A 26,657-nucleotide genomic window follows, 5' to 3' on the forward strand; every position below is an offset into this window, starting at 1 on the left:
AATCAGGGTAGGGATCACCCACAGAGATTAAGGAAATTAGGGCTATTCACACCTTCCTTATTCTAGCTAGCACAATAAACATGTGTTCATCTATCTTCCTTCAAGGGCATTCCTTCAGATATACACAGGATTCTCTACTGTATATTTAAGCTGACATAAAAAGTTTTAGTAACCTGAAAAGGAACACTTTAGTAAATGTTTCAAATGCAATCATGCAATTTTAGGTACTATTCCACGTAAAAAGAATTACAAAGGGGATTAAATTGGTCATTTAGTGCTCATATTACAGATAATTAGAATGAAATTACTGTGACCAAAATTATTTCTTCAGGAACTCAAAGTTCAGTATGTTATGCAGGGGTAAATTATTCCACTCATAACATCCAATACTTCCAAAGTGAGCAAACAGGATAGTCAGTAACGGGTGTAACAGGAAGCCACACTGAAAGCAGTGTCTGTTTCTTTCAACAACCATCAGACACTTATGGCAGTAAAACACAAACTGTAATAAAAAGTACTAGGCAAGGATTCAAAATAAATTTCTTTATTTCAAAATAGTGTTTAATATCAAATGATCCAGTTAACAGAAAGGTCATAGAGCAAGTAACAAGCTTTTTTATAAATATATATATATATATGGAAGAGTTCACAATTCCGTATTAACTGAGGACCTCTGTCTTCATTAAATGGACAGATTAGATGACGAGAAAATTGTTACTTTAACTGCACTTTTGCACTGCTTAACTTTTAATCATAGATGGTTCCCAAAAGGTTGGCTCCAGAAAGGCTAAGTGATGGAAGAATTTTAAGAAACTAAACATAGAAAAAAGTTTCTTAAAACTATTCACTAATGTGCTCTCCTGTGGAGATAAATATTACACACCATTAATATTTCTATGACACATAGTAGCAGGATATATTTAGCATGTCAAACAATTCACACAATTTTTTATTTTTGGAATAAAAAAAGGGTTAATAATCATATGATAACTCCCAATCATTTGAAGGCTTTATATGTCCCAAGCTAGAAAACTTCCACTATTGAGTATTTTGCACTTGAAGACTGCATAAAGCAGTGCTATAGTGGAGTAGTTAGAAATTTTAACAACAAAATAGATGCAACCCTTGCATTTCCTTTAATACTGAAATCACATTCTAGGAGGAGGAGTTCAGTACAGTTCCCATAATTTTCATATTTGAACTAACAGTGTGACACTAGTTCTGCTCATGAAGTGTTCTATAAGGTAAAAAGAATTACAAATAGACTATAAAAGGTGATGAAAACACAGTACGAACAGATATGTACAGTAATTCATTTTTGAAGAGCGATACTGGATTCTCCTTAAATATTCTTGGATTAATTAAAGCTTGATACATAATAACTTGGGGGGGAGGAGTCAAAGCCATATAATAATGGTTGCAGCATACAAAAAACAAAAGTTCCAAAACAGAAATGCTCGTTTCACTAAATGTGCTCCAATAGTGTTTTTGGTTGTTGGTTTGTCTGGCGACACTGAATACCTACGTCAAAGACTGGGGTAACCTTGATCAGGGCAGTGTATATCACTCTCTATTTGCCAATTCTGCAACAGCAAAAGCTGGCCAATGTACCACATGTCCATCTTGTTCCCCATGGTATCCTCCTTTCCCCGTTGCCCTCTGGGCACCACCATTCAATCTATGTGCTACTTCTGTCTTTAGGTATGCTCCTTACTTTTAGGAGGCATAACTGAGTCCCCCTCTGCCTTAACCCGGAGCTTACTGGTCTACTCAATTTGTTTGTTCTAAAAAATTCCGTTTCTAAAACATCCATGAAATCATGCCACTATAAAAATAACATTTTACTGACATTTTCTCTCTCTCTGAAGTACAATGGAGGAAAGATCAGAATCCAATCCTACAGTTGCAGCAGCAACAAAAGAGAAAAGGGGAAAGCTACCAGAGGAGGAGAGAAAGGCACTCCTTCTGCATTATCAAGTCAAATGTATTGAGAAGCAAGCAGGTAGCTCCATAGAATACCCAAGTATATTCTTAACATTTTCTTTTCCAGTAACAACTCAGTAGTAAGCATTGGTAAATCAGTGTTGGAAGGTTCAGGCTTAACTTTTCATTTTCCTGGAATTTTTATTTGCCACACACATGGGTCATTTGTTACAATAAAAGGAATGGTTGCCACTGTGTTTGGATCAAGAAAGCATAACCTACAGACAAAGGTCAAACATTACCAAACCAACAGGCCACTGGGAAATTTGGACTTACGAAGAAAAATCAGGTTAACCAGGTAGTTGAAATAAACTGAATTAATGAGTCACATAAAAACTCTTGGAAGTCACAGTAAATTAGCACCAGTGTATGGAAATCTGGAAGTCAGTCAATGCACTGGGTTAGATTTCAATTATGCCATGAGAACTATTTAGGGCAAATTTAATTTACAAAGTGTGCTGCTCACTCCTAAACGTTTACTACAAAGCTGCTACTTTTAAGATACAATAGTATGATATTCCTTCTTTAAATAACTTCAAATACTTTATCAAACAATCACACAACATTTTAAAACTTAAAAACATCAGCTTTATTAATCAATTCATTGGGAAGCATTTCCTGTGTAGGAAGTCTTACCCAGTTCCCCTTTATTCTTAACATGACTGCTGTGTGAAACATCAACATTTCTGCATTTGCTGTCTTAAATAAAAATACCAAAAAAAAATTATGCGCAAGACTTGGAGGATGGGGGCAAAAGGAAACAGACGGCACTTCCCTGAATTGTCATCACACTTCCAATTAGTTTTCCTTAAATACAGAGAAGTCACACCTTGCACATCTAACTTGCACACATTTAACTTGTGCCAGGAAAGCCTGGCGTGAAAAGAACATTTAAGCTCTCAGGCTTGCTTACTGGACTCTGGGAAGCTCTTACGAGATCTTGGATGACCCCACAAGAGCTTCTCAGAGTTTTGTAAGCAAATTTGAGAGTTTAAAATCTCTCCTCCTTGCATGGGAGGCAAAACACACTCAGTGCATCAGCTTCAGAAATGTAGGGATGCACACAAGTGTGGTTCCATGACTATGTACCTGATTTCAACTTTTCCTGGAATGTAACCTCCATGCAAGTTGTGAATCAACTGTATAGTTGTATAGTATAGTAATTTGATGGGGTGAACAGAGCTTTAAAGTTGCAATTGTACTTACTGCAAAGTAAGCACCACTGATCTCAACTGGAGTTGTTTATTTAGTAGACATGTATTGTAAAATATGAATCAGTTTGTTCGTGATGCACTTTAGATAAAACTTAAATTATATAAATCTACAGATGAGAAAATAAAATATTTGTTCACATTGCTGTTAAAACAGAAAACACAGTAAAAAGTATTTTTTAAAAAAACCCATTACAAATATTTCCCACCAAGAGAGTCACTTAAGTGGAAAGCCCTCATGAAATTGTTACTTTGTTCCAACTCTGCTGTTTTCTATCTCTTCTAGTAACTTGTTTGTTAGTGAAGGGGTGGTAAACTCTGTCAACCCCCTGCCTGCACACAACAGGAAACTATAAAGGGCTAAAACCCTTTTGTCTTTATCCAGGAACAACCACCAATGGTTGTTTTACCTGCATGAGCAGGTCTTTGCACAGTCAACCACCCACTACAGAAAATTAGACCATCAAGCATTTGTTCTTATGAGTTTGCTTTTCTTCAACAATTGTTTATAAAATCAAGTTAACAGTGCAGAAAACCAGGTTGCTGCAAGAGTGTCTAAATGTGTCCTTTGAAAGCGGCTGTTGTTTTATTTCAGAGAAAGACACAAAAACTTGAACCCTCTCCAGTTACATTGTTGATGTTTTTTAAGAAAGCAGAAAAAAGTGATAAAAAGTTATCATGATGGGAAACAAATCCCACAGCATTCCATACAAATTTCCAAACAGTCTGATGATTCACAACAGGCATCCATTATGCCACAGTCCATATCACATGGGCAGTTGCAGTCATCTCCCATTTCTTCTCCACAGCAGCAACAGCAGGCTTCAACCGGGCAGACCCCACATGACGCTTGTCCCAGGACAAGGCTACAGAGGGTGACGAATTCGCAGAACAAGCAGGACAAGATACAGTGAACACAGCAATCTTTGGAAATGTGGCACAGCATGTTGAGGGAGAGAGGAAAGATAAAAGGAAATAAAAAGTTAAAATTGCATTCTAAATGCCCACTTGGGTTGAATTTTTTTTTAAAGAAGAGCAATACAAATTGAAGCTACTTTTTTTTTCTTCCCACAATACATAGCTCACATTCCTTGATTTCTGCTTCTGTGCTGCACAAAGGTTTCATCAGCTCAGCACTGAGAGGAACAATATATTCACAGTCTATAACAAATTTTAGCATAGACCAACATGTCAACAAGGTGTTGACATTGTTCTTCCATTTGATGAGACTTATTCAGCCAGTAAGCTACAAAATACAACCCCTAAGTGAATTTCATCTAGCAAACAGAGAAAAATGAGAGATAGGGTGGTTCTTCCAGACCGGTTTTCTTCTGGACGTGGCATTTACACACTCAGCATAGAATCCATCCCTTTCACTCTTTTAAAAGAGATACTACTATCCCACAAGTGAATTTTTTACGTATATATTTCTAGTAATTTTTCACACCAGTTCCCAAGTCTGTTCTATGCATTTTTTAATTGCACTTAATGCAATGCTCTAAGACACAACTATGCGCATTTTACTGTCTTAGCCATCCAGAGCTTAATCTTGGGTTTAATCTAGTAATTAAATCAGCAGCAGACAACCATCCTGGATATCGGAAGGACTGTCTTCCATCAAAGGCTGCCCAAATTCTCCACTCTGCATTTAGATCACCTGCACCAACGTTAATGTCTTTTCTGCATCAAACACTTTCTTTGTCTCAAGACAAGTTTTATAGCTGATATCAGACCCACCGAAAAGACAGCCAACAAGATATAGAACAGAGAAGTTTTTGAATTTAAAATCAGTGAGGGGAAATGCAGCTTCTAAATTTCTTGTTTTGCACTGAATTCCACCCTGTCTTTTAGCCACAGGATATCCTGTGGACAGGATAAGAAGCTAGCGCATAGGTGGGGAAAGGCAATGGAAATTCCATTCACTTTCAAAATCAAACTCTATAGAAAATTCAGAATTTCAGGAATTAATTATCTAGTTTATTTCACAAACTTCAAAAAAATTGAGGTTGAGGAATCTGAGACGCTTGGGCTTATAAAAGGGTCATAACACTAGTCTAGTGAACACTTTGAGGTTTTTTTCTTTTGAACTGTTGAGCCCTTAGCTGTATCACAAACTGTTTTTGAAACTCCCACCGTTCAAAAAGTGTTTTTTTATGTGATATTGGATGGGTTGGGGCTGATATTTGAGAAAAATAAATCTAAAGCTTCTTGGGCTCATGGAATCAGGTTCACAGTTCTTTGAAACATGTGTGCATGCATGAGAAGGAGAGACCAGCAATCCAGGCATTACTGTACTTGAAAAATAAAATTTGACACAGGCAAGACAGCAGAGTCAAGCCTCTAAACTACATAAAGTGTACAGATCTTTTTGATTTTGGGTAGCCAGACTGTACTAAGATAAAATAGTGTCAAGTTAAACTTACAGTCTTGTAGTGAACAGTTCAGACAACTGAACAAAAATGGGTGGAAATAAGGTTTACATTTTAATTCATTAACACTGCTATCCTGTTCTTGTCTACTTGTTCTTGTCTACTCAAAAGTAATCCCCACTGAGTTCAATGGGACAGAATCCCAGGAGTGCAATCCTAATTCTACCAGTCACCCTACAGAATTTACAAAGTCAGCTATATGCAGGTGCTTGTTTTGTCAAACATCTCAGAAAGTCGAGCCCAAAAATTGATCCACTACAGATGTTCTTCTACCACTTTCAGGTTAAGTATAGGAGGATGAAAATGTACACAAATCGTCCTCCCCACAAGGATATTCTCAACTCTCCCCTCTTCACAGAAAGTAAGCATGAGCCACTCATACTTCCTCTATTGCCACTTTAAACAAACAAACAACACTTTGCTTCAAAAAAAAAAAAAAACGAAATAAGAAAATACAAAACAAAATAAAAATACACCAGAAACTTCCTGTTGCAGCTTCTTTAAAGCATCTGAAGATGGCCTTCAGGGAACATCTCTTAATATGAGCCACCGAAGATCTCTGTGAAACCCTTATTGACTTTTCTATTGGCTCCCACCTTTTAGAATTATATCCTTCACTTCAGATGTAGTATGGTATGGTATATGGGATTTCTCATTTTTCCCTTCTTCTTCTTAAAGAAAACAATCCACTTTGCTCTGGAAAGCAGACTTTAAACATGTTATAGAAAACATGTGGCCTTTCAGATGTCATTGACCTTCAACTTCCATCAGCCTCAACCAAAATGGACAGGGCTGATGGGAGATGGAAGTCAACAACATCTAGAGGGCTAGATGCTCCCCATCATGCTATGTTTTGGTTGCCTTTTAAATGTGGCACTTTTCGTGTGGATTCTGTTTATTAGTGTATTGAGAGTTACATGCTGTGTGTTTCATTTTAACTGTTTTAGTATTTCACATTAATTTAAGCCTCTTTTGCTGTTTTCGAGAAGTAGGGAAGGAAATCTGATAAATGACTGGGAAGAATTGTGTATTTGGCCCCCCCACCCTTGAAATGACGAAAATGTGTTTTTTAATTGAAGAAACTGATGTAGGAATTGTGACAATAGGGTTCTTGGGAAGTACAGACAACCGCTAAAAGGCTTGCCCTCGAAATACATAAACATCTTGGCTTAAGTAGCATTACTTAAAGAGGTTATGAGAAACAAAAAAGGGGGAAGAGCTATACTATAAGCTAGATGGTAAAATAAGAAGAGTGGTTGTGTGCATTAAATGGGATTCTTTATGTGAAGAATAAATGTACCTGTAAATGACCTTCATCCAAAGCTCAGCAGATATGACATGTGAAGTGAAGCTGGGGAGTACAAGTTCAGTGAAGAGGACCAAAGCCAGATTGATGGGGATTAATTAGCTTGTTGTCATGGAGATTGTACTTGAATAAATCTAATACAATTTCCTCCCTTTTTTTTTAATGTAAAGGATGGGCAGAGAGGAACAAACAGCTACATTGGCTTCAACACTTAAAAATAACTGTATCTTATTTTCCCCCTCCATCCGGGCAGTTTGATGCAAATCAAAAAGGGGGTATTTATTTATTCCATTCAACAGGTTCTCACAGAGGCTTAGAGAGAGACACAAATAGCACAACAAATTCTTTCTTGATTCTTTAAAATCAAGTTTTGTCATATGGCTGACACCCTTCTGTTTCATACAAGCCTTCCCTTACGGAAGACTCCAGCCACAGATGTGATTTATTATTATGAAATACTCTTATTGTGTTATTGTATATCTTCATTTAGTCTGTAAATAGATTAAGGAAATTCTCAATCTATTTAAAGGGCAATAAATATTTTCAAACAGAGAAAGAAAATGTCAACGACATGAAGATAATGACTGTAGAAGAATGCAGACAAATAGCTACTGTAATGCAAAAAATTTTAAAAAATTGTTGGCTCAGTTTTCAGGCTTTCAAAATGAAATCTAACTTTAAAAAGGCAAAGAACATTGCATACACCTACCAACAATGAACATCATTCTGTTTGTGGGGCTATCCAGAACAACTACTTTAAAAAAACCCTAGTTGCTTTCTTTTCAGCTCTGAAAAGAGCCATTGCATTCTATTTACATAAACAGACATAAGGCACTGGTCTAAATAAAGACACTTCATTCTCAGATAATTAGCAATGGCTAAAGTGGTCTATGCATGCTCAACTACACAGAAAAATGTGAAAATATAATGATTCTGATTGGGTATTAATGTGAATTGTTTTTAAAAGTTTTCTTTTATGCACATTCTGTTAACATGGGTTAGGCGGCTGGCTATATTTTGCTATTCCATTTCAAGATTACATATCCAAAATAGCCTTCTTGTCTGTTTACACATAGCCTTCCCCAAGTTGGTGCCCTCCAGATTGTTTTGAACTACAACCTGCAATGACACAGACATACTAGACTGGGACTAGTGAGAGTTATACATACATACACAGGACAAGAATAGTGATGGTTCATCTAGACTATGGTCAATTTTACCCAAAAAGCTACCAGAACCATTATCCTCAAGAAGTTTCAATTCAGTACGTAGTCTGCTTTAGTCCTAGCTTACTTACCAGCTGCCTAAAAAGTCACACAACTAATTTGATTTTATGATCTGCTGCATCTATTTTCCCAACAATGCAAATGCTGTCACTGCCACTTTTAACAGCAGTATGTGGGGTGTCTTTTTAGCAAGAATATAAAGGCAGTACCCACATGCACACAATGAAACAAATAGTATCCAGTAGTTCCCTAAAATGGTCCAATTCTTTGTAAACATTTGGAAATATATTATATTTTGGATTTTTAAAAATAATAATAATAATAATAATAATAATAAAATAATAATAATAATAATAAAATAATAATAATAATAAAATAATAATAATAATAATAATAATAATAATAATAATAATAATAATAATAATAATATATTATTTATACCCCGCCCATCTGGCTGGGCCTCCCCAACCACTCTGGGCGGCTTCCATAAAAACCAAAAATACAGTAAAATATCACACGTTAAAAACTTCCCTGAACAGGGCTGCCTTAAGATGTCTTCTGAATGTCAGGTAGTTGTTTATCGCTTTGACATCTGCTGGAAGGGCGTTCCATAGGGCGGGCGCCACTACCGAGAAGGCCCTCTGCCTGGTTCCCTGTAGCTTTGCTTCTCGCAATGAGGGAACCGCCAGAAGGCCCTCGGCGCTGGACCTCAGCGTCCGGGCAGAATGATGGGGGTGGAGACGCTCCTTCAGGTATAGTAGTAGGTGTAGTAAGAACCACACATTTATAATAACTGGGTACAACCATTCTATGCTATATAGACTATGCAGATTTCCTTTATTTATAGGCCAGAGATGGCTAACCTGTGGGTCTCCAGATGCTGATAGAATAAAACTCCCACCACCAAAGATGTCCAATGGCTGGCTGATGGGAGTTAGAGATCCAAATATCTGGAAGGTCACATTAGTCATCCTGAATAAGGCACCTGTTGTTGCAAATCCATACAGTCACCCTTACATATTTTAAACTAAACTACACCACAGAACCAGTGGTGGTGTAGTGGCTACAGTGTCAAACTACGGCCTGGGAGACCAGAGTTCAAATCCCCACCTGGCCATGAAGCTCACTGGGCACTTTGGGTTAAGTCACTACATCTCTCAGCCTAATCTACACCTCACTAGTTGTTGTAAGGATAAAATGGAGGGGAAGAGAACCATGTATACCACCTTGAGCTCATTGGAGAAAGAAGGTAAGCTACAAATGCAATCCATCCATCCATACAAGGCATAATGTTTCATTTTATTGTGGGAGATATGGGTGGGGAGGAGAAGAACAATAAACAATTCAAAATGCCAAGTTGACTAAAGATGAACAATCCCCAGCTTTAAAAACTATGCATATACAGCAGTTAAACAACTAGTGTATATATTATCAGCAGTATTCATGGTTGAGGTAAAGAGGTTGCACTGTTGTGCATCTCTTTACATTTTGTGAACATCATTTCTTTTTTTGGTTGTTCAGTTTGGAGAGATCATTCTGAAGATCTTCATAGTAAACTAGTGTTTTCACCATCCTGAACAATCTGGTGCCATTCCACCAACTTGCTATTTTACTTCTCATACCCAACACCTGATCTTTATTAATAGGAAGTGCTGATCCTGATACAATCCTGGAGGGAACCCCACTTCTCACTACACTGCGCTGTGAAGAAGTACAAAGTTTATCTGTACCCTCTGCTTCTAGTTCCTTAACCAGATACCAATCCATAAGGCAACTCCTCCAATTCCATTGCTGCAAGGTTTACTTAGGAGTCTTGGTGAGAAACTTTGTGAAAAGCTTTTGGGAAGTTCATTCATATGTATGTATATATATATATATGTGTGTGTGTATGTGTGTCCGTGTGTGTCCGTGTGTGTGTGTGTGTGTGTGTGTGTGTGTGTGTGTGTGTGTATATATATATATATATATATATATATATATATATCATCATCATCATCATCATCATCATCATCATCATCATACTGGATATTTGGTGAGACCCTCAAAGAATTCTAAAAGATTATTTGCAAGCAAGAACTTCTGTTCATCAGAAGCCATACTAATTCTTCCTCAGCAAGAGCTTGTTCTTCTATATGTTTACTATAAATTCTACTTTCAATAATACTTCCCACCAATTTATCTGGAACAGACATTAGCTCAATCATGGGCCTTAAATTTTTTTTGCTTCCTCAGAGATGCAACTTTTAGAACCGATGTGACATTGGCAACCTTCCTATTCTTTAGGAAAGAGGTCTTAATAAGAAACTGAATAATTTTGTTAAGCAATAAACAATTCCATGTTTGGAACTGACAGGCCAATTTCTAAACCTTTACAAAAGGCTTTTATGACAAATATGTTCAATTACAAAATGCTGACCTGGGTCAGATTTTTTTCAGCTGGATTCAGAGAGAGATCAGGAAATTCAAAGAAAACCTGTAAGCACTCTGTTCTCTCACAGCAAGAATCAAACGGGTAAAACCACTATCAAAGTGGCAGCTGAGGTCCTCAACAAGGCTTTACTCAAGGCCCCGCAGAGAGTGGAACAGAAGTCCCAGCAGGAGATACAAGACTTATATAGACACTAGACATAGGCATGGTGAAGGCCAAGGGCAAACTCTGAATGTCAATTTAAAAAGTCAAGCCACAGCCAAAACAGCCAACAAGAACATCTTAGGATGTTATATAAGCTGATTAAATATTCAGAAATTAAAAATAATGACTCAAATATATGTTTTTCTAATTCCCTTTACAAGCATATTTAAGAACACAAACAATCTGTTATGCACAGTTAATCGCGATTAAAAACAACAACTACATGCTCAAGCGATAGTGTACTAGCCCATAAGCTGGCAGCATTAAAAACCACCACCAACCAGTTCAGAAACTGATCAATAGCAGGTAGGTCACAAGATTCAGTACTCTTAAAATGTGACCTTTTAAATAAAATTACATTTTCCAGAATTGGGATGCAACTGTAGCAGGACCCAAAGAAAACCGAAGCTCAAATGATACAAAAAAAGGGGGCAAATCTAATTATTTAAATCTAGATCTGTATACATCACATCAGAATTGGGAGTTAGAAGATGCTCAGGCCTTACCATGTTCATGGCTTATCTCTACTGCAGACTCTCATTTTTCTTCAGCAAAGCCACCATACCAAAAGTGAGCCCATACAGGAAAAAGTGGGGGTTTGGGGGGACAACTTGCAGGCTGGCCCCCACATTCTCTACCTGTGCCACCCATTCACCCTTTATTTGGATCTCGGGCTTTATGAGTGACTGGGGTAGATACAGGTTTAAACAGATGCTGGTGTAGTTTGTAACTCGTTTTTTTCTGTAGGTCAAACAGAGATGCAGTTTTAAAAAAGAAAAATGCTAGCCGTGTCAGTTTTAATTTGCTGAATTAAGCCACTGCACCATCCTCCTATACACAAGATGACAATACAGCTTGGCCACAAAAATTAAGCTAATTTTAAACACTTTGCTTGAAATAACTACAGCTAGTGTGGCAAGGGTTAATAGATTAATGCTCAAGCCAGGAAGGAGTAGCCAAAAACAAATATACATTAAAAATATGCCCCAACAGAAACATTGCTGAAAGGGATCTTAACATCTATTAAAAAGAAGGGGAACTCAGCAGCCTGTACAGTGGTACCTCTGGTTACGTACTTAATTCGTTCTGGAGGTCCGTTCTTAACCTGAAACTGTTCTTAACCTGAAGCACCACTTTAGCTAATGGGGCCTCCCGCCGCCGCTATGCCGCTACTGAACGATTTCTGTTCTCATCCTGAAGCAAAGTTCTTAATCCGAGGTACTATTTCTGGGTTAGCAGAGTCTGTAACCTGAAGAGTCTGTAACCTGAAGCATATGTAACCCGAGGTACCACTGTGTTTTTTTAAAAATGCACTGTACAACCTAAAACAACGTTTTCTAAACAAAATAACTGAAGTAGATGAGGTGGTCTGGCATCCAGGAGCACAATCATCCAATGAATGTGCCAGATGACACTTTGGGGATATTGCCAGAGAAGCGAGGAAGAGGAACTTAAAATTGTTCAGTTGAGTGCTGGGGAAGCAGGAAACCCTGCAAGCAAGGATTCAAGAAGGTCACACTGGCATGGTGCAGGAAGGTAGGCACAGAAGCGAAAGAATTCAGAGAGGCGATTGGTACAGGAAATAAGATGGCACAGCTTTCAGAAGCTGAGAATAAATGTCAGGAACTGAAACTGGGTGTTTCTAAACAAATGAGAGTCCTAGTCATGCAGTACTTGTGTGTAGGACACTTGCATTCTCAAACCAGAGCAGGCTGGCTCTTCATGCCCCTTCAGGGTCACACTTAACATCCTTCTTTGCAGTGTTAGTTTTACCCTCCAATGGTAACATTTAACACCTGTTCAGAGACAAACGGTGTTCTTTCCTCCTTCAAAAGCCTACATTAACAGAACACCAAATTTAAAGAGATTTTGATCACATTATATTCCATTTAACATACAGAAATTAGAGCCAATCTACATATTCGGAAATATTGTATGGCACGGCGCTTCCTAAGTTACAACATCTCAGGCTGCAAGTTGGGGGCTCCAATGCATAAAAGCTGTCCCAAGAATTTCCAAGAATGACGAATATAAGGCTAGAGCATTCTCCCTGGCAAGCTTTCTACACTTGGGAAAAGGGAATATGCTATGAGGGAACATTAAATAATGTGGTCTCCAATCTACAAAATGAAATGGTGCTGTTTATGATGGACTGCACCGTTCAGAATTTCTGAATGTATAGAGACGAAAGAATTGATTTATGAAGACTAGTAGTGCTAAGTGAAATCATGGCTTTGACAAAGTAAGCCCCTACAAACTGGTAAAATTTAGAAGACGTGTAACAGCAGTGTAAAAACATCTGTATGTATTAGACGTAAACAGCTATTCATCTATGGAAATCTAGGTTCCAAGAAACTGCCAGGAATTACTTCTTGAAATACATTTTCATGTCTGTATAAGAGACTCTATTTGGCCTCTGTTCCTGATTTTTCATTCCACCAAACAGTGTGCTAATACAGCCAGGGGATACTTCCTAAAACTAAACACAGCTCAGGACTGCATGGATTATAAGCCCAAGCACGTTAGCCATGGCTGGCTAAGTCAGGAATGACTGGTAAAAGACAAAGCAGCAGCTTGGACCATAATCAGACCATGTAAAATTATAAACTGATATGCAAAAGAAATTGGGGAGAAAAGTCTACAAAGTCCTCATTTAAGCTTGTTAAAATTCACCTGGACACTTTCTAACACAGAGCAGTTGCTGATTGGGTCCAAAATGTATTTCCTGCTTTGCTCTACCCTTCTGTTTCAGCCTCTTATCCTACTTCACAGGAATTAGTCTGTAACAATGCAAACACTTCATATTCTGTATCTCTAAACAGGCGCGTTTGGGCCTTTAAACCTCTCTTAACTGACTCCCTAAAGCACAGTGAGACAGATACCTGACATGAATTGGTGTCTGACTACCAACAAAAAAATAGGAGAATCTACCAGTTTCTGTTTTAACAGATAAAGCAAAGTCTGCTGATCGCAGTGTCATGAATAGGAGAGCAGCAGATTTAAAATAGGCTTAGGAACCATGGGGCCATTAGAGTAATTGTGGTCAGCAACACACACAGAAATGAAATATGTTTACTTAACGGACATGCACTGTACAGTGAGGAGAAATAAGTGAAAACCATTCGTATGTGCAAATTATGTATTGGCTTTATAGCAGTATGGTGGTAATGTAAGCACTGGCCTAGGTTTTGAATACCTTTTGGACAGCACATACAGGCTGCTCAGAAATGTATTATACAATTTTCAATGACAAAATTTCATTGACAAAAAGCATGCCAATACACATACTGAAGTATTCGCTAATCTCTTAAGAGAGGGGTGAGGAACCTGGATGCATTCACCCATGGGGTTAATTTGTGTTTTGCTTTATTGTGTGCCTTTTATACTGCAGGACCTGCATACTCCCATGGCGTTCTAAATTTCATCCACACCAGTGGGAACTGCAGTCTGAAATGAAAGTTAAAAACCGGGATCCCACCTCTGAGTTGATAAGCAGAATAATTTATCCTGCGGTGTGTGTAATGCTCCATAAGTAGCTTTCCTAATGGAAAGCTACTTGTAGAACATCACCTACCCAACCTCCAGCCCAGGACTGATCCAACAGGGTGGGGATGATGCTCCACAAACAGCTTTCTTTGAGGAAAGCCTTTTGCGTAGCCTCACCTAGAACTTGCAGGATCACAGCTGTTATGGGGAGTGGGTGATCCTGGGGGTGTGAGGTTCCACAACTAGCTTTCCTTAAGGAAATCCAGTTGTGGAGCCTCTCCTGGACCCCGCAGGATCACTTGTTGAGGGCAGCGGCAGGGGGGAATCACCTGGACCCTGCAGGATCACAGTTGCTATGGGGAGTAGGCAATCAAGGGTGGGGGTGGTGCTGAGGCTCCACAGTGGCTTTTTTTTTTTAAAAGGAAAGCAACTGGTTGCATCACACACACACCAGGATCCACCCATCTGCTCATCAGCTCTTAAGCAGAGGGGTGATTCTGTAGTATGAGCCTCTACTGGATCTGCAAGATCGCTTGTTGAGGGGTAAGGCCAATGGCATGGGGTGTGAGGCTCTGCAACAGGTGACTAAAGTCACTTGTGGTGCACCCTGCAAAGCCTCAGCTTACACACAGATCTATAGAAAGTTCCGGAGCTACAAGCAGATTCCAGACTCGCAAATGGTTTTGTTTTCTCCTATAAGTAACAAGAAAATGAACACTAAACTTGGTTTCTAGAGGTATCTTGGTTTTGTCGTGTGAAAGCCTGAACATAATGTGCATGAATAAATATATAGTTAGGGAAATGTCAGAAAAACAGAATAAACTGCATTGTGAATGCAGCCTCTGTGAGCCGCCATATGTTGTTGGTAGTGCTGTTTTTATAAAAAGAGGTGCTGGAACTCACCATGGATGCCTCCCTTGTTCTCTTATAATGGCAATGGCGCTCACTTGAGAGGCGCTGGAACTGAGTTCCAGTGAATTCCAGCTCGTTGTTGAGTTTCTACTTCCACGAGCCTCAACCAGCATAGTAAATGGTCAGGGACAACTGGAGTCTATAATACTGGAGCTCATCAGGTTCCCCTTCCCTGTCCCAAGTCAAATCATTTCCCCTCCATGTTGTATATGTGATGGCATTGCCAAACAGCAATTCAGAGCTTCTCCATCTACAGATATGATCAACAGTGAGGTGCACAAATGTTTTGAAAGCAGGAAATCTCTCATTTCAATTTCCTTCAAATACTTAATCTTTTCCTTTGGGGAAGTAACTTGTATTTTGTTGTAATGATTTCTATTTGCTTCTGGAGCACGACTCGTGCTCTTCAATTATTTTTAGCTGATTGTGTAATTATTAGCGGGAATGGCTTTTGGTTATTCTGTGTTCAGTTTACTTATAAGGTTTCAGCTTACCTTCGGGTGAAGAGCCTGGCTTGTGAGAGTATGCAGAGCTCTTCTTGCTGCTTCCACTGTTGACAGACAAGCTGGACTGAATTTTTCTGTGCATTTTTTGGGAAACAGGTGCCGAGAACTTTCTGTTATCTGGTGCCCCACACTTGACTCCATTGTGCATCCCACTTGCGTTATTCAGCCCAGTATGGCCATTTTGTATTTGTATTTTGCTTGTTTCTTCCTTACACTTTTCCAGTGGTGAAGCATTTGGTTGTGGCAAACGCTGAGGTTGTGCTTTAAAAAGAACAAGAAAAAGAGACAGTGGTTTAACACATATCTATGGAGAAGAAACTCTTTCCTTTCCTTTTTGAGATCCACACAAACACACACTGAAGGCCTAGGAAGCCCTAGGGCATTATTTTTATGTTGTCTTCAGCTTCAGTGTCATTTCCAACCTGAAGAAGAAGAAGAGGATTGGGCTTGAAAGTCAAGGGCAAATGGAAGATGTATGGACTCAAGGACCAAGCCAGAGGAACTTGGGAGATGCGTGAAAAGGACACCCTAATTTTTTCCCTGAAAAAAACCACACACCACAAAAGCAGTAAGCAATGGACCAGGTTAACCCTCTCCCGCAACGTTTCCCCAATAGACCACTGTTTACCCAAAATTACCATATTTGCATACATATATAGATGTGTGTGTGTGTGTGTGTGTGTGTGTGTGTGTGTATGTTTTCCCTAGTGAAACAAGTATCATGGGGGAACAGGGGGAGGAATTTAGATCAGCAGAAAGATTTGAAACCGCATGTCCTCCAATGCCACAGCCCTACACCAATTTAGTTTCTCCATCACAACTCCTTTCTTGAGATAACAGATTGGAATATCCAAATACATATTTCCACATCCCACCTAGTTTGGTCTTAAGTGATAAGTGAGCACAGTATCCAAGACTATTAAGTAATGCCTTTACTGTTTACATGTATGTAAGTTAAGAAAGGATTTTCAATTCACCATTGCCATGTTTTCTGGAAGATAAGCGAATTTATAAGAACGTCAACTCTTTTCTTGAAATGAAAGATTTGTTTGTTTTAAAGATACTGAGCTGTAAGCCAGGAAGTTCCCAATTTGAATCTCAACCTTGCCCTGAACTCACTATGTGGCCTTTGGCAAGCTACACTCTCCCAAACTTAGTCTGCAATATAGGAGATAACAATACTGTCTTGTCTTACAGGGCTGTTATAAGGATTACAACTAGATAATGCGTGTGAAGTGCTTTGAGCACTTGACAGCTGTACACAAATGTTAAGTATTTATTAAGTACTGCTTGCTATAATAAAATAGAGGACATGTAATGTTTATATTAAAAAACAAAATACTTTGAGGATTCCCATGTTAAACAATATAAATCTTAAGAGCTGTGAAGCCAAGCAGAGAAAATGTAATATCTTGAGTCAAAGCAGGATTCTCTAAACTGGACTGAAAATTAACCCACATTATTTATTACATTTCTGGGTTGCATTTTAGCCAGCAAGTTCCCATGGCCGTTTAGATAAAATTGGAACAACTGGTGAATATTAAAACAGTGGTGCTAAAACCCACAATGAGTAAAACAAAAACAGCTGATTGACAAAGGCAGAGAAGAAAAACCAAAGAACATGATGAAAAAACCACCAACTACTGCTAACAGCAAATCAAACCCTGGATGATTCTCCAGAAGCCCACCATAAACAGAAGCATGCAGCTACCATCTAAAGTCTGCTCTTTATTTTGTATAAAATCAATGTCAGAATATGCATTTTTAGATCAGGGCATCAACATTTTTTACGCTTGTGGTGCTCGGGGGGGGGGGCAGAGACGCTCCTTAAGATATTCAGGCCCCAGATCCTTTTGAGTTTTAAATATCTAAAAATGGCCAGAAACAAACTGGAAACTAATAAATATTTTTAAAAATAGGTTTAATATATAGCCGCTTATACTCATAAATATGTGAACTAAAGCTATTAGCAGACTGGCATCAATACTCTGGAACAGTGTTCCTGTTGAACTAAAGAGAGGCACCCACAGCTATGGTGTTCTGTCACCTGCTGAAAACATTTCTGTTTCACCAAGTGTTTTCCAGAGAATTAATCTGATTCAGTGTTGGTCATCTGTTGTGTATTTTATGTTCTTATATGTGCTGAAAGCTGCCCAGAGTGACTGATGAGTGGGGTATAAATAATAAAATAATAATAACAATAACTTAATTTTATGTTTTGATTATTTTATGTACCCTATCATATTTACATGACTTATTAGCTTGTACTGTCATATATAAAAGGGCAGTTATATTTTGGTCAGGTGAAGTTTTTGGCCCAACGAAACTTATTCCCATATTCCCTAAGCAGCCTTGCATCAACATTATATTAAAACTATCATGTATAATAATTGAAAAATCAAAAAGACACAACAAAGGAATGAGGAGTCCTTATAACACAGACAGCATAAATTTACAGCCCAGATTTAGTACACAATTTAAAAGTTTCATAAACCACAAAGACAATGCAACTCTAAATTGTGTAAGAGGTTATCAAAGTAACTGACCGGTTAAAGAAAATATATACCGTACTTTTCTGTGTATGACTGTTGTTGTTTTTTACTCTAAAACAATGCTCAAAATCTGGGCTTATTTTGTACACGGATAGTATCTCCCCCCATTTTCTTAAATTGGAGTCCCCCAAAATAGGAGGTATCTTATACATGGGGGCGTCTTATAGACGGAAAAATTCGGTACATACCAGTAGAAAAAATATATACAGTGGTACCTCAGTTTACGAACTTAACCCGTTCCGCAAGTCCGTTCTTAAACTGAAACCGTTCTTAAACCGAGGCGCACTTTCCCTTACGAGGCCTCCCGCCGCCAGTGCCCTTCCACCGTTCAGATACCATTCTTAGACCGAGGTAAAGTTTGCAAACCGGGACACTACAGTGGTACCTCAGGCTAAGGACTTAATTCGTTCTGGAGGTCCGTTCTTAACCTGAAACTGTTCTTAACCTGAAGCACCACTTTAGCTAATGGGGCCTCCCGCTGCCGCTGCACGATTTCTGTTCTCATCCTGAAGCAAAGTTCTTAACCTGAGGTACTATTTCTGGGTTAGCGAAGTCTGTAACCTGAAGCGTCTGTAACCCGAGGTACCACTGTACTTCTGGTTTTGTGGAGTTCGTAAACCAAATATTTTGTAAACCGGACTGTTCTTAAACCAAGGTACAGTGGTGCCTCGCAAGACGAAATTAATTCGTTCCGCGAGTCTTTTCGTCTTGCGCGGTTTTTCGTCTTGCGAAGCACGGTCCGTCGCAACTGCACCTCTTCAAGCAGCTTTAAGAAAAAAGGAAAGAAACTCGCAAGACGTTTTCATCTTGCGAAGCAAGCCCATAGGGAAAATCGTCTTGCGAAACAACTCAAAAAACGAAAAACCCTTTCGTCTTGCGCGTTTTTCGTCTTGCGCGTTTTTCGTCTTGCGAGGTACCACTGTACCACTGTATATCAGTAGTATATAAGAACTTATGTGGAACAGGCTCGTGACATATGGAAAAGAGACTTGCACTGTCGCTTGCATATTGGTCTCCTTTGTCCCCGACTCCCCTGCAACAGATATGAAGGGGGGCAAAGGCACCTCGGCCTCACAGAGTTGGTGCGCCTGACTCAGGCAAGAGAAAGGTCAGATAAGTCACACCACACTGTCCATTGCTGACCCTACCCCTGAGTCAATTGGTGGGATTTTGTAAGGGCTGGTGGGAAATCAATTAAAAAACAATGAATGGTACTTCTGACAGGAAACAGGGATTATAGGAACTCCATGTTGCCCAACATCCTCCTAGTAATAGCAGCCTTTGATTTTTCAAGAGAAGAAGGGTTTTCAACTACCATAAGGACAAAAACAATAGTTGATCACAGTGACCCTCTGCTTCTAGTGCACAAGTACACACACATATTACTGAAAACATAAAAGCCTCATTTATACCAATGTATGTCAAAATGACCTTAGTTAAAACATTGGAAAAGGAAAAAATAATATTTGTCAGAATAACTAGACCTGCAAATAAACATTTGCCTGGTTGCTTATGGGAAACAGGACATGCCTCTAAGCTAAAAAACAGTGAAGCTCTATAGTTCTGTCTTTCTCTCAGGCCTCATGGCTAACTAGATATGTGTGGTCAGGCAGGAAGTTTCTTTCTTTTTTAAAAAAGCAGCACACACTCTCTTGCTCTTATAAGCAAGGCTGATAACTTATTATTTAATTCAAACCTTTTGGGTCGACCCAGCCTTTTAGAATTAAAGACACAACACCAAAGCTCCACTCAATCATAGAAGTATAAATTCATTTCAAGTACCTCCAGTGATCACAAGTACTCTTGCAATTCACTGACAAAAGGAAATCCCCAAAGGTGGTAGTAGGAACTTAAAATGCAATAGCTTTTATATAGAATACTCCCTTTAAGTGCATAAGCAGAGACAACTTATCCGAACCACTGGCATAAAACTCAACATTCCCCATTTCTATGCAAGACTAATTTGATCTTGTTCCATTTTCACCCTATGTAGGTATTGATAAAGAGGCAATCATCTCTGGGATGTGGAAGTATCTTGCCACTTAACAGTCTGGCAAGTAGATGCATTATTTGGAATTCTTAGGTATAAAATGTTATGCTTCACCAATTGTCAGCTGTTGGGAAATATGTTATCCTTTGTCAATAAATAAGAAGAGAGAACATAGGAAGAATTCTGTAAATCTAAATGACAAAGTTATTAGAATTGACAGTTATGACCTTTAGAATCTAGCAGAATTGGAAGTGGTTGTTTGCAATTGTTTACATTTCAATATCATATTACAATACATGACACATGATCATCTCCTCTGTCTTAAAACATCAGGCCTATTTTTCCAATTAATGGGCAATACGAAGTCTTGGGGAAGTCTAGCCATGCAAAGTTATTTGTTTTACTTTCATTTTATTATTTTTACTAGGATCAAGAGATAAATTCTGCTCCCAAAGTACTCTTATTTCAGTAACATTAACATACAACTTTTTAGCTGACTGGCTTTAGAGTATTCACATATGATATGTAGGTCAAATCAAAAGTGAATAAAACCCCCAAATGTATTAGTTATACCAATTTAAATTTATTTTAACTTTATTGATAATTTTTCACTGGGGAGACTTGAATCTTATGGTTAAAATACACTTGAAACCAATTAGGAACCATATGACTGCATTCTAGTATAAAGAATAAAAAGCATTTGACAGTTTTAAGATTAAGCCACAACCATTCAGTTTAAAACAGCAATGTTTTTACCTTATTTTTAAAGGTTGTGTATATCTTAAAGAAAAGAAAAGCGTAATGCGGGGAACGACACAATGCTTTCTTAAAACACAGTGATACCCAGGGACTTTCACTCTCCCTTTAATGATCCGCTGCTCTCATTCAGCTGTCTTTCTTTCTTTTTTTTCAAATCTTTACATATGTGACAGCTCTGAAAAGTAGACCATAGACCATCTGGCATTTTCAGAGGTGTAACTTGTGCAAATTCAGCTCTACTGGGAACACAATGCTATCTCCTGCCTGCGTTATAAAAGATACAATAGAATGTAGAACTTATGAGTTGTTTTGAATTATTCATTTTTTGCCTGTATATTCAAGAAATTTTACAAACTCTGCATTTTGTACTACATAATCACATGCGTTAAAGGTACAAAGAAACTTTTTGACACCTCTTTTCTACAGAAAGATGGCATTTTGTTTGATATGTGAACATTCAGTGTCTGTTATATCATTCTAAACAGACCATGTGCTGCTACAAAAGCCCCCATTTTGCACTATGTATGAGCAAAATTTTATTCTTGTTATTCAGTAACTAATTCAATACACATCAATATTTCCAGTACTAGATTTATGAACATTCAGCAGCTTAAATCCAGGATGGCATTGGTCACCAACTCGTGTGTGTGTGTGTATCTCACAACATAGAATGCTACCTTGTTAAATATCCACAATGAATAGTTTTAAACTGTCTTAAGAAATACTGTTCTTCCATGGTTAAAATGTTCTTAGAGTGCAGCAAAACCAGTGGATTTAGGTCAATCTTTTATACAGTGTTAATACCAGAAAATTTTCACCAAGAATGATAAGTATTGGATTAATGATTCAATAGAATGAATCACTTTTGATAGAAAACTAGCAGATAATGTAGCCAGTAATAACTATACATGAATCTGCTGCCTGTGGAAAAGCAATAAAAAGGCAATATATTGCTACAGCATATAATCTATTAGCATGTTTCACTGCAGTACTGTCATTGGCCTCTTCATAAAGCACACCTTAATATAATAACTTTTGTGTTACTTAACCAACTTTACACAGTAATTTAATTGTAAGGTTAGTAGATAGCATAAAATAGTTCCAGGAATTTAACATGTATTTATTACTAAAATTTTGGAGACTTGGAACGAAGTGATTACACACGTTCTTATTCTGATTTCAAACTTACTGCAATTTCCAGCTGACAAAAAAGTATCGCTTGAATATATTTTGTGAACTGTGTTTATATAGACAGACTTCTTTTCATTGCACACAGACACACAATTGTCAAACAAATTAAAACTATTTTCAAACACTAATTAATAAACAGCTATAAGGACTGTGAAATGCACCATGGGCAGAATTCAGTTTTCAATATATGAGGGCACAAGTGCAAAAAAATGAGCAATGCAATGCAATAATCAAACAAGTATGTTCAAACAATGACATACTTAATTTATGTGGGTTATTTTGAGTTTGATTTAAATAATTTATACCTGTGAAGTTGGAAATATGTGTGCAATGTTTGTGTTATTTATTTCAGAAAAGCTACTTAAATTTTGAATACGCAAATTAGTTTTTTTACATATTGAATAAAATTAAAATACTCCATGAAGAATTTGAGATACCTAGATATGTAATATAAAAGCAATTAACAAGCACTCTATCCATCAGAATAATAATAAACATTTATACAGTTATTGTTTTGAGTGTGCCAAGTACTCTTTCTTAAAGGTCCCGGGCCCTAAGGAAGCCAGACTATACTCTACTAGGGCCAGGGCTTTTTCAGTGATGGCTCTGACCTGGTGGAATGCTCTGTTCCACGAGGCTAGGGCCCTGCAAGACTTGATCTCCTTCCTCAGGGCCTGTAAGAGACAGAGCTTTTCCGCCTGGCCTTCAATTTGAATAAGCCTGGTCCTCTATTCCCTTTCCCCCTTTCCTCTTCTATGAAGAAACCCTTTCTGGGAACCCACATTTAAATTCTCCCCTGGTCTCCTTGCTGGCCCTAGTAGGACCAACTTGGCCAGTTAGCCCTGGTGATCATTTGATGTCTACTGACTGGGCCCCCCCCCCCCGGAATGATTCCTGAATATTTGAATTTTATTGATATTGATGCTGCATTTCATGTTGTATTTTATGCTGTTTTTAAGTCGCATTTTAATTAATGTTTTATATTTGCTGTTAGCCACTCTGAGCCTAGTTTTTAAACCGGGAAAGGCAGGGTATAATAAAAAAATATCTATCTATCTATCTATCTTCCTCCTCCTCCTCTTCGTATCACATGCTTGGAGTTGCTGTCTGGCCAGCCCAGGATCTCCAGCCCAAGAGATGTGACTTTGGTGGTGCTAACACAGTGGTTTGACTTCAACCCCAAAGGCACACTCCACTGTCTCTCAAGACAGACGGTGCCCTTAATATATATGTTGTGTGTGTGTGTGTGTGTGTGTGTGTGTGTATGTGCATGTGTGTGTGCATGAACATGTTAGGGTGGACTATTGGTACGATCATCTATTACAGGAACCTGCTATGAAAATAACTATATTGGGATTTGCTCCACACAGCATCCCATAAGCAATGTTCAAAATGAAATACAAATTACCATGCTCCTTTCAAAATCAATATAGTATCCACATGCAATTTCGTTTCATGCAAGGGCTAGGGTTGGAAAATGTATTGTTTTTTGATAGCAGAACATAGGGCTCCCTTGGATGAACGTGCAAAGGAAATGGGAGGGAATCTATTAGGTTAGTATTAGTCTGAATTTTTCATTTATCCCTTAAAGCATTAATTGGACTTGATACTTAGAACTGTGAAATATTTTGTCAAGCTGGATTTATAATATACAATGGAGGGTAAAAGTTATGTTTGAATTAGGAAGTCATCTTTTTATTTCCTGTGCCATGCTAAAAATGCATCAACACCTTAGACGATATGGACTATATAGTATCAAATACATTCATTGTAGAAGAATTGCCAGCCAAATCTATGCAACCACTAGCTTGAGGAGAGTTTGTGAAGTTTACAAATGTTTCCAGTGTTCTGTAAGTTAGCCTAAATTTGTATTATACATATTCTGAAACAGGTCCTCCATTTTGGTTTTTCAAAATGTCTGTATTAAGCCATAAAGATACAGTATCAATAACAATGCAAACTTTCACGAACTCTGACTAGCCTCCTTTCAATTCTTTACTGGGTAGCTATGCACAACCATCTGGAATATTAACATTCAAGTTGCAAGATATACCTCTGAGTCAACCTGTAAAGTGGCTTTTGTCAGCAATTATTTTTGAATATTTCCTAGGAAATAAGTAGCATATACTGCACCTTCTACATCACAGAAGGCATACATTAACTAAACAACAAGAAATGATCAAGGTACAACCCATCTTTTTAAAATCAATTTTTCATGCTGAATTTTTAATACCATGCTGACTTTACAAAGAAACTAAAGTACCAACTATCAGCCATCAACTATTTCTTTGGAACCTCCTCATGTTTTACAAGAAATACATCATTATGAAACAGGATTTCCTTTGTGAAGAAATACTCCAGCAAAATTGCAAGTAGATTTTTTTTCCAGAAGGTTTACTGAAAATTCCTCGCTAAGACAGCCCAGAACTCCACTTACAGGATGCAAAAAGGATATTTCATACCATTGTTCTCACTCTACTTAAAGCATTTTTGCAAGGCATCCCAAGAACACACCCTTTGTGCTGAGATCCTGAAGTCAGAAGAATTTCAACTCTCCACTGCAAAAGCTATCTGTACTTCTAAACAAATATCAAATGTGATGGAAGTTAAAACAAACTTGATGCTTTCATAATACAAATTGGAACCCAAGGAAAAATAAAGTTTCATTGGGGCTATAGGTAAAGGTAGTTATTATTCTGCATATTCTGGTGCATGGTTTTCTAATAAAAATAATCAAATATAGAAATTCAGGTAGGTAGCCGTGTTGGTCTGATGCAGTTGAAATAAATTTTTAAAAATAAAAAATTGTCCAGTAGCACCTTAGTTGGTCTCTAAGGTGCTACTGGACAATTTTTAATTATTTTTTTAAAAAAATCAAATAGAAAGAGAAAGTGTTAAAAGCAGGCAGATATTCCAAAGGCAAAAGGACAGAAGTTTACATATCCCCTTTATATGTACTAGCCATTATAACTTAAGCAGGTGCCCCAGAAGTTTATCTGGGGTTTTGCTCAAATGCAGTATAGGACTGGGTTCTGCACTCCAAAACATGCATTTTGATAACATAATTTATTTTCACCAAATCACTTATCTGCAATCAGTTTTGAGAAGAAATGGGTGCTGTGTAAATACACTGAAACATAAGATCACCTTATACAGTGGTACCTCTGGTTGCGAACGGGATCTGTTCTGGAGGCCCATTCGCAACATGAAAAGAACGCAACCTGCAGTGGTGCGTCTGTGCACGTGTGGGTTGTGATTCACCGCTTCTGCACATGCATGTGATGTCATTTTGCGTGTCTGCGCATGCGCGAGCGGCGAAACCCGGAAGTAACCCTTTCCGGTACTTCCGGGTCGCCGCGGGACGTAACCTGAAAGAACGTAACTGTATCCCCCTCTTTCCTTACTCTCTGCATTAGTCTCTCTCATTTCCCCAGCCTTCCTGTCTTTTTCTTTGCCTTTTTTTTGTTATTTTACCTCCCTTCCCATCTGTCTCTTTCCCCCACAACCATTATCATTTTCCATCCCCTTTGTTCTAGCTCTGAATTTACTGTTTCAAGCATGGGTTGGACTGGGTGATATATAAGGGCTCACCAACTCTATGGTATGCTTACACTTGGCCCGTCTATGGTTTCTACCTACTAGCCAGTTCCAGGAATGATGCACAAGGGCCTAAGAGACATAAGGCCCAGGTGGTCTCCTCAGGCCATTTTATCCCAATCTAGTATAAATGAAATTCTCAACCAGCACACAACCATTTTGCCAGGAACTTTCTGAAAACAGAATGGAAGTTTAGGATTCAGCCCTTGAATTACCAACAGGAAAATAATATCTGAAATGTAATCTTAGTAGCCATTTAGCTTCAAGAAAGAGCGGCCACAATAAGCCCATGTGTGAGTTGGGCGTTCTCTTCATGGCAAGCTATGAAATGCCAGTAATGAATACTAAAGTTGTGTTACCAGATGATGGGGAAGAAATCACTGTATTTGTACCTCTAGTTTTGTACATTTTCATAGCACTTAACTGGAACCACTAATTTTATGACCAATTACAACAGTGATCAACATTTTATAACACTAATTTATAGTCTCCCTAACATTTTATGCATTAGTATTCTTGATCAGCATCTTACACCTTCATTAATCACATTATCAAGGGTGTTTTGTTTTCTGTCACATAAAAATTTATGAGGTCTCAGGGCAAGGCAGGTGGTTATTCCTCTAAGGGTTTTTTCCCATTCAGTTTCCTCTTTACATACCAGAACATGTTCCTTTATTTTTTGTTTTCTCAGTTAATTTGTTTTATGACAGTGCTTTAGGTTTATAATGTTAAAATACTATACCTACTAGACCATTACTCACAAGTACTGCAAACAACACTGGGCATGCCAGAAATGCTATCAAAGGTTCCAGCAGCTTGGTGCTTGTTCAGAAGGGACTGCATTATTAACTTGTTATCATTCGTTTTTGCTGTGGGG

The 26,657-nt window shown here is 38.1% G+C and overlaps 1 protein-coding gene across 1 annotated transcript in view; it reads right to left on the reverse strand.

Annotated features, from left to right (window-relative positions):
* Positions 1-528: 528 nt before the first annotated feature.
* The window catches only part of MDFIC (MyoD family inhibitor domain containing), a 43,082-nt gene continuing 16,953 nt past the window's right edge, over positions 529-26,657 (reverse strand). The window contains exons 5-6 of the mRNA XM_083574717.1: positions 15,680-15,952; positions 529-4,118 (exon numbers count right to left, since the gene is read on the reverse strand). Of these exons, the coding sequence (XP_083430843.1) occupies positions 3,871-4,118; positions 15,680-15,952 (521 nt within the window). The 3' untranslated portion in view covers positions 529-3,870. The remainder of the gene's footprint in view (positions 4,119-15,679; positions 15,953-26,657) is intronic.

This window comes from Podarcis filfolensis, assembly GCF_964270895.1.
Source record: "Podarcis filfolensis genome assembly, chromosome: 10".
Classification (NCBI taxonomy): domain Eukaryota; kingdom Metazoa; phylum Chordata; class Lepidosauria; order Squamata; family Lacertidae; genus Podarcis; species Podarcis filfolensis.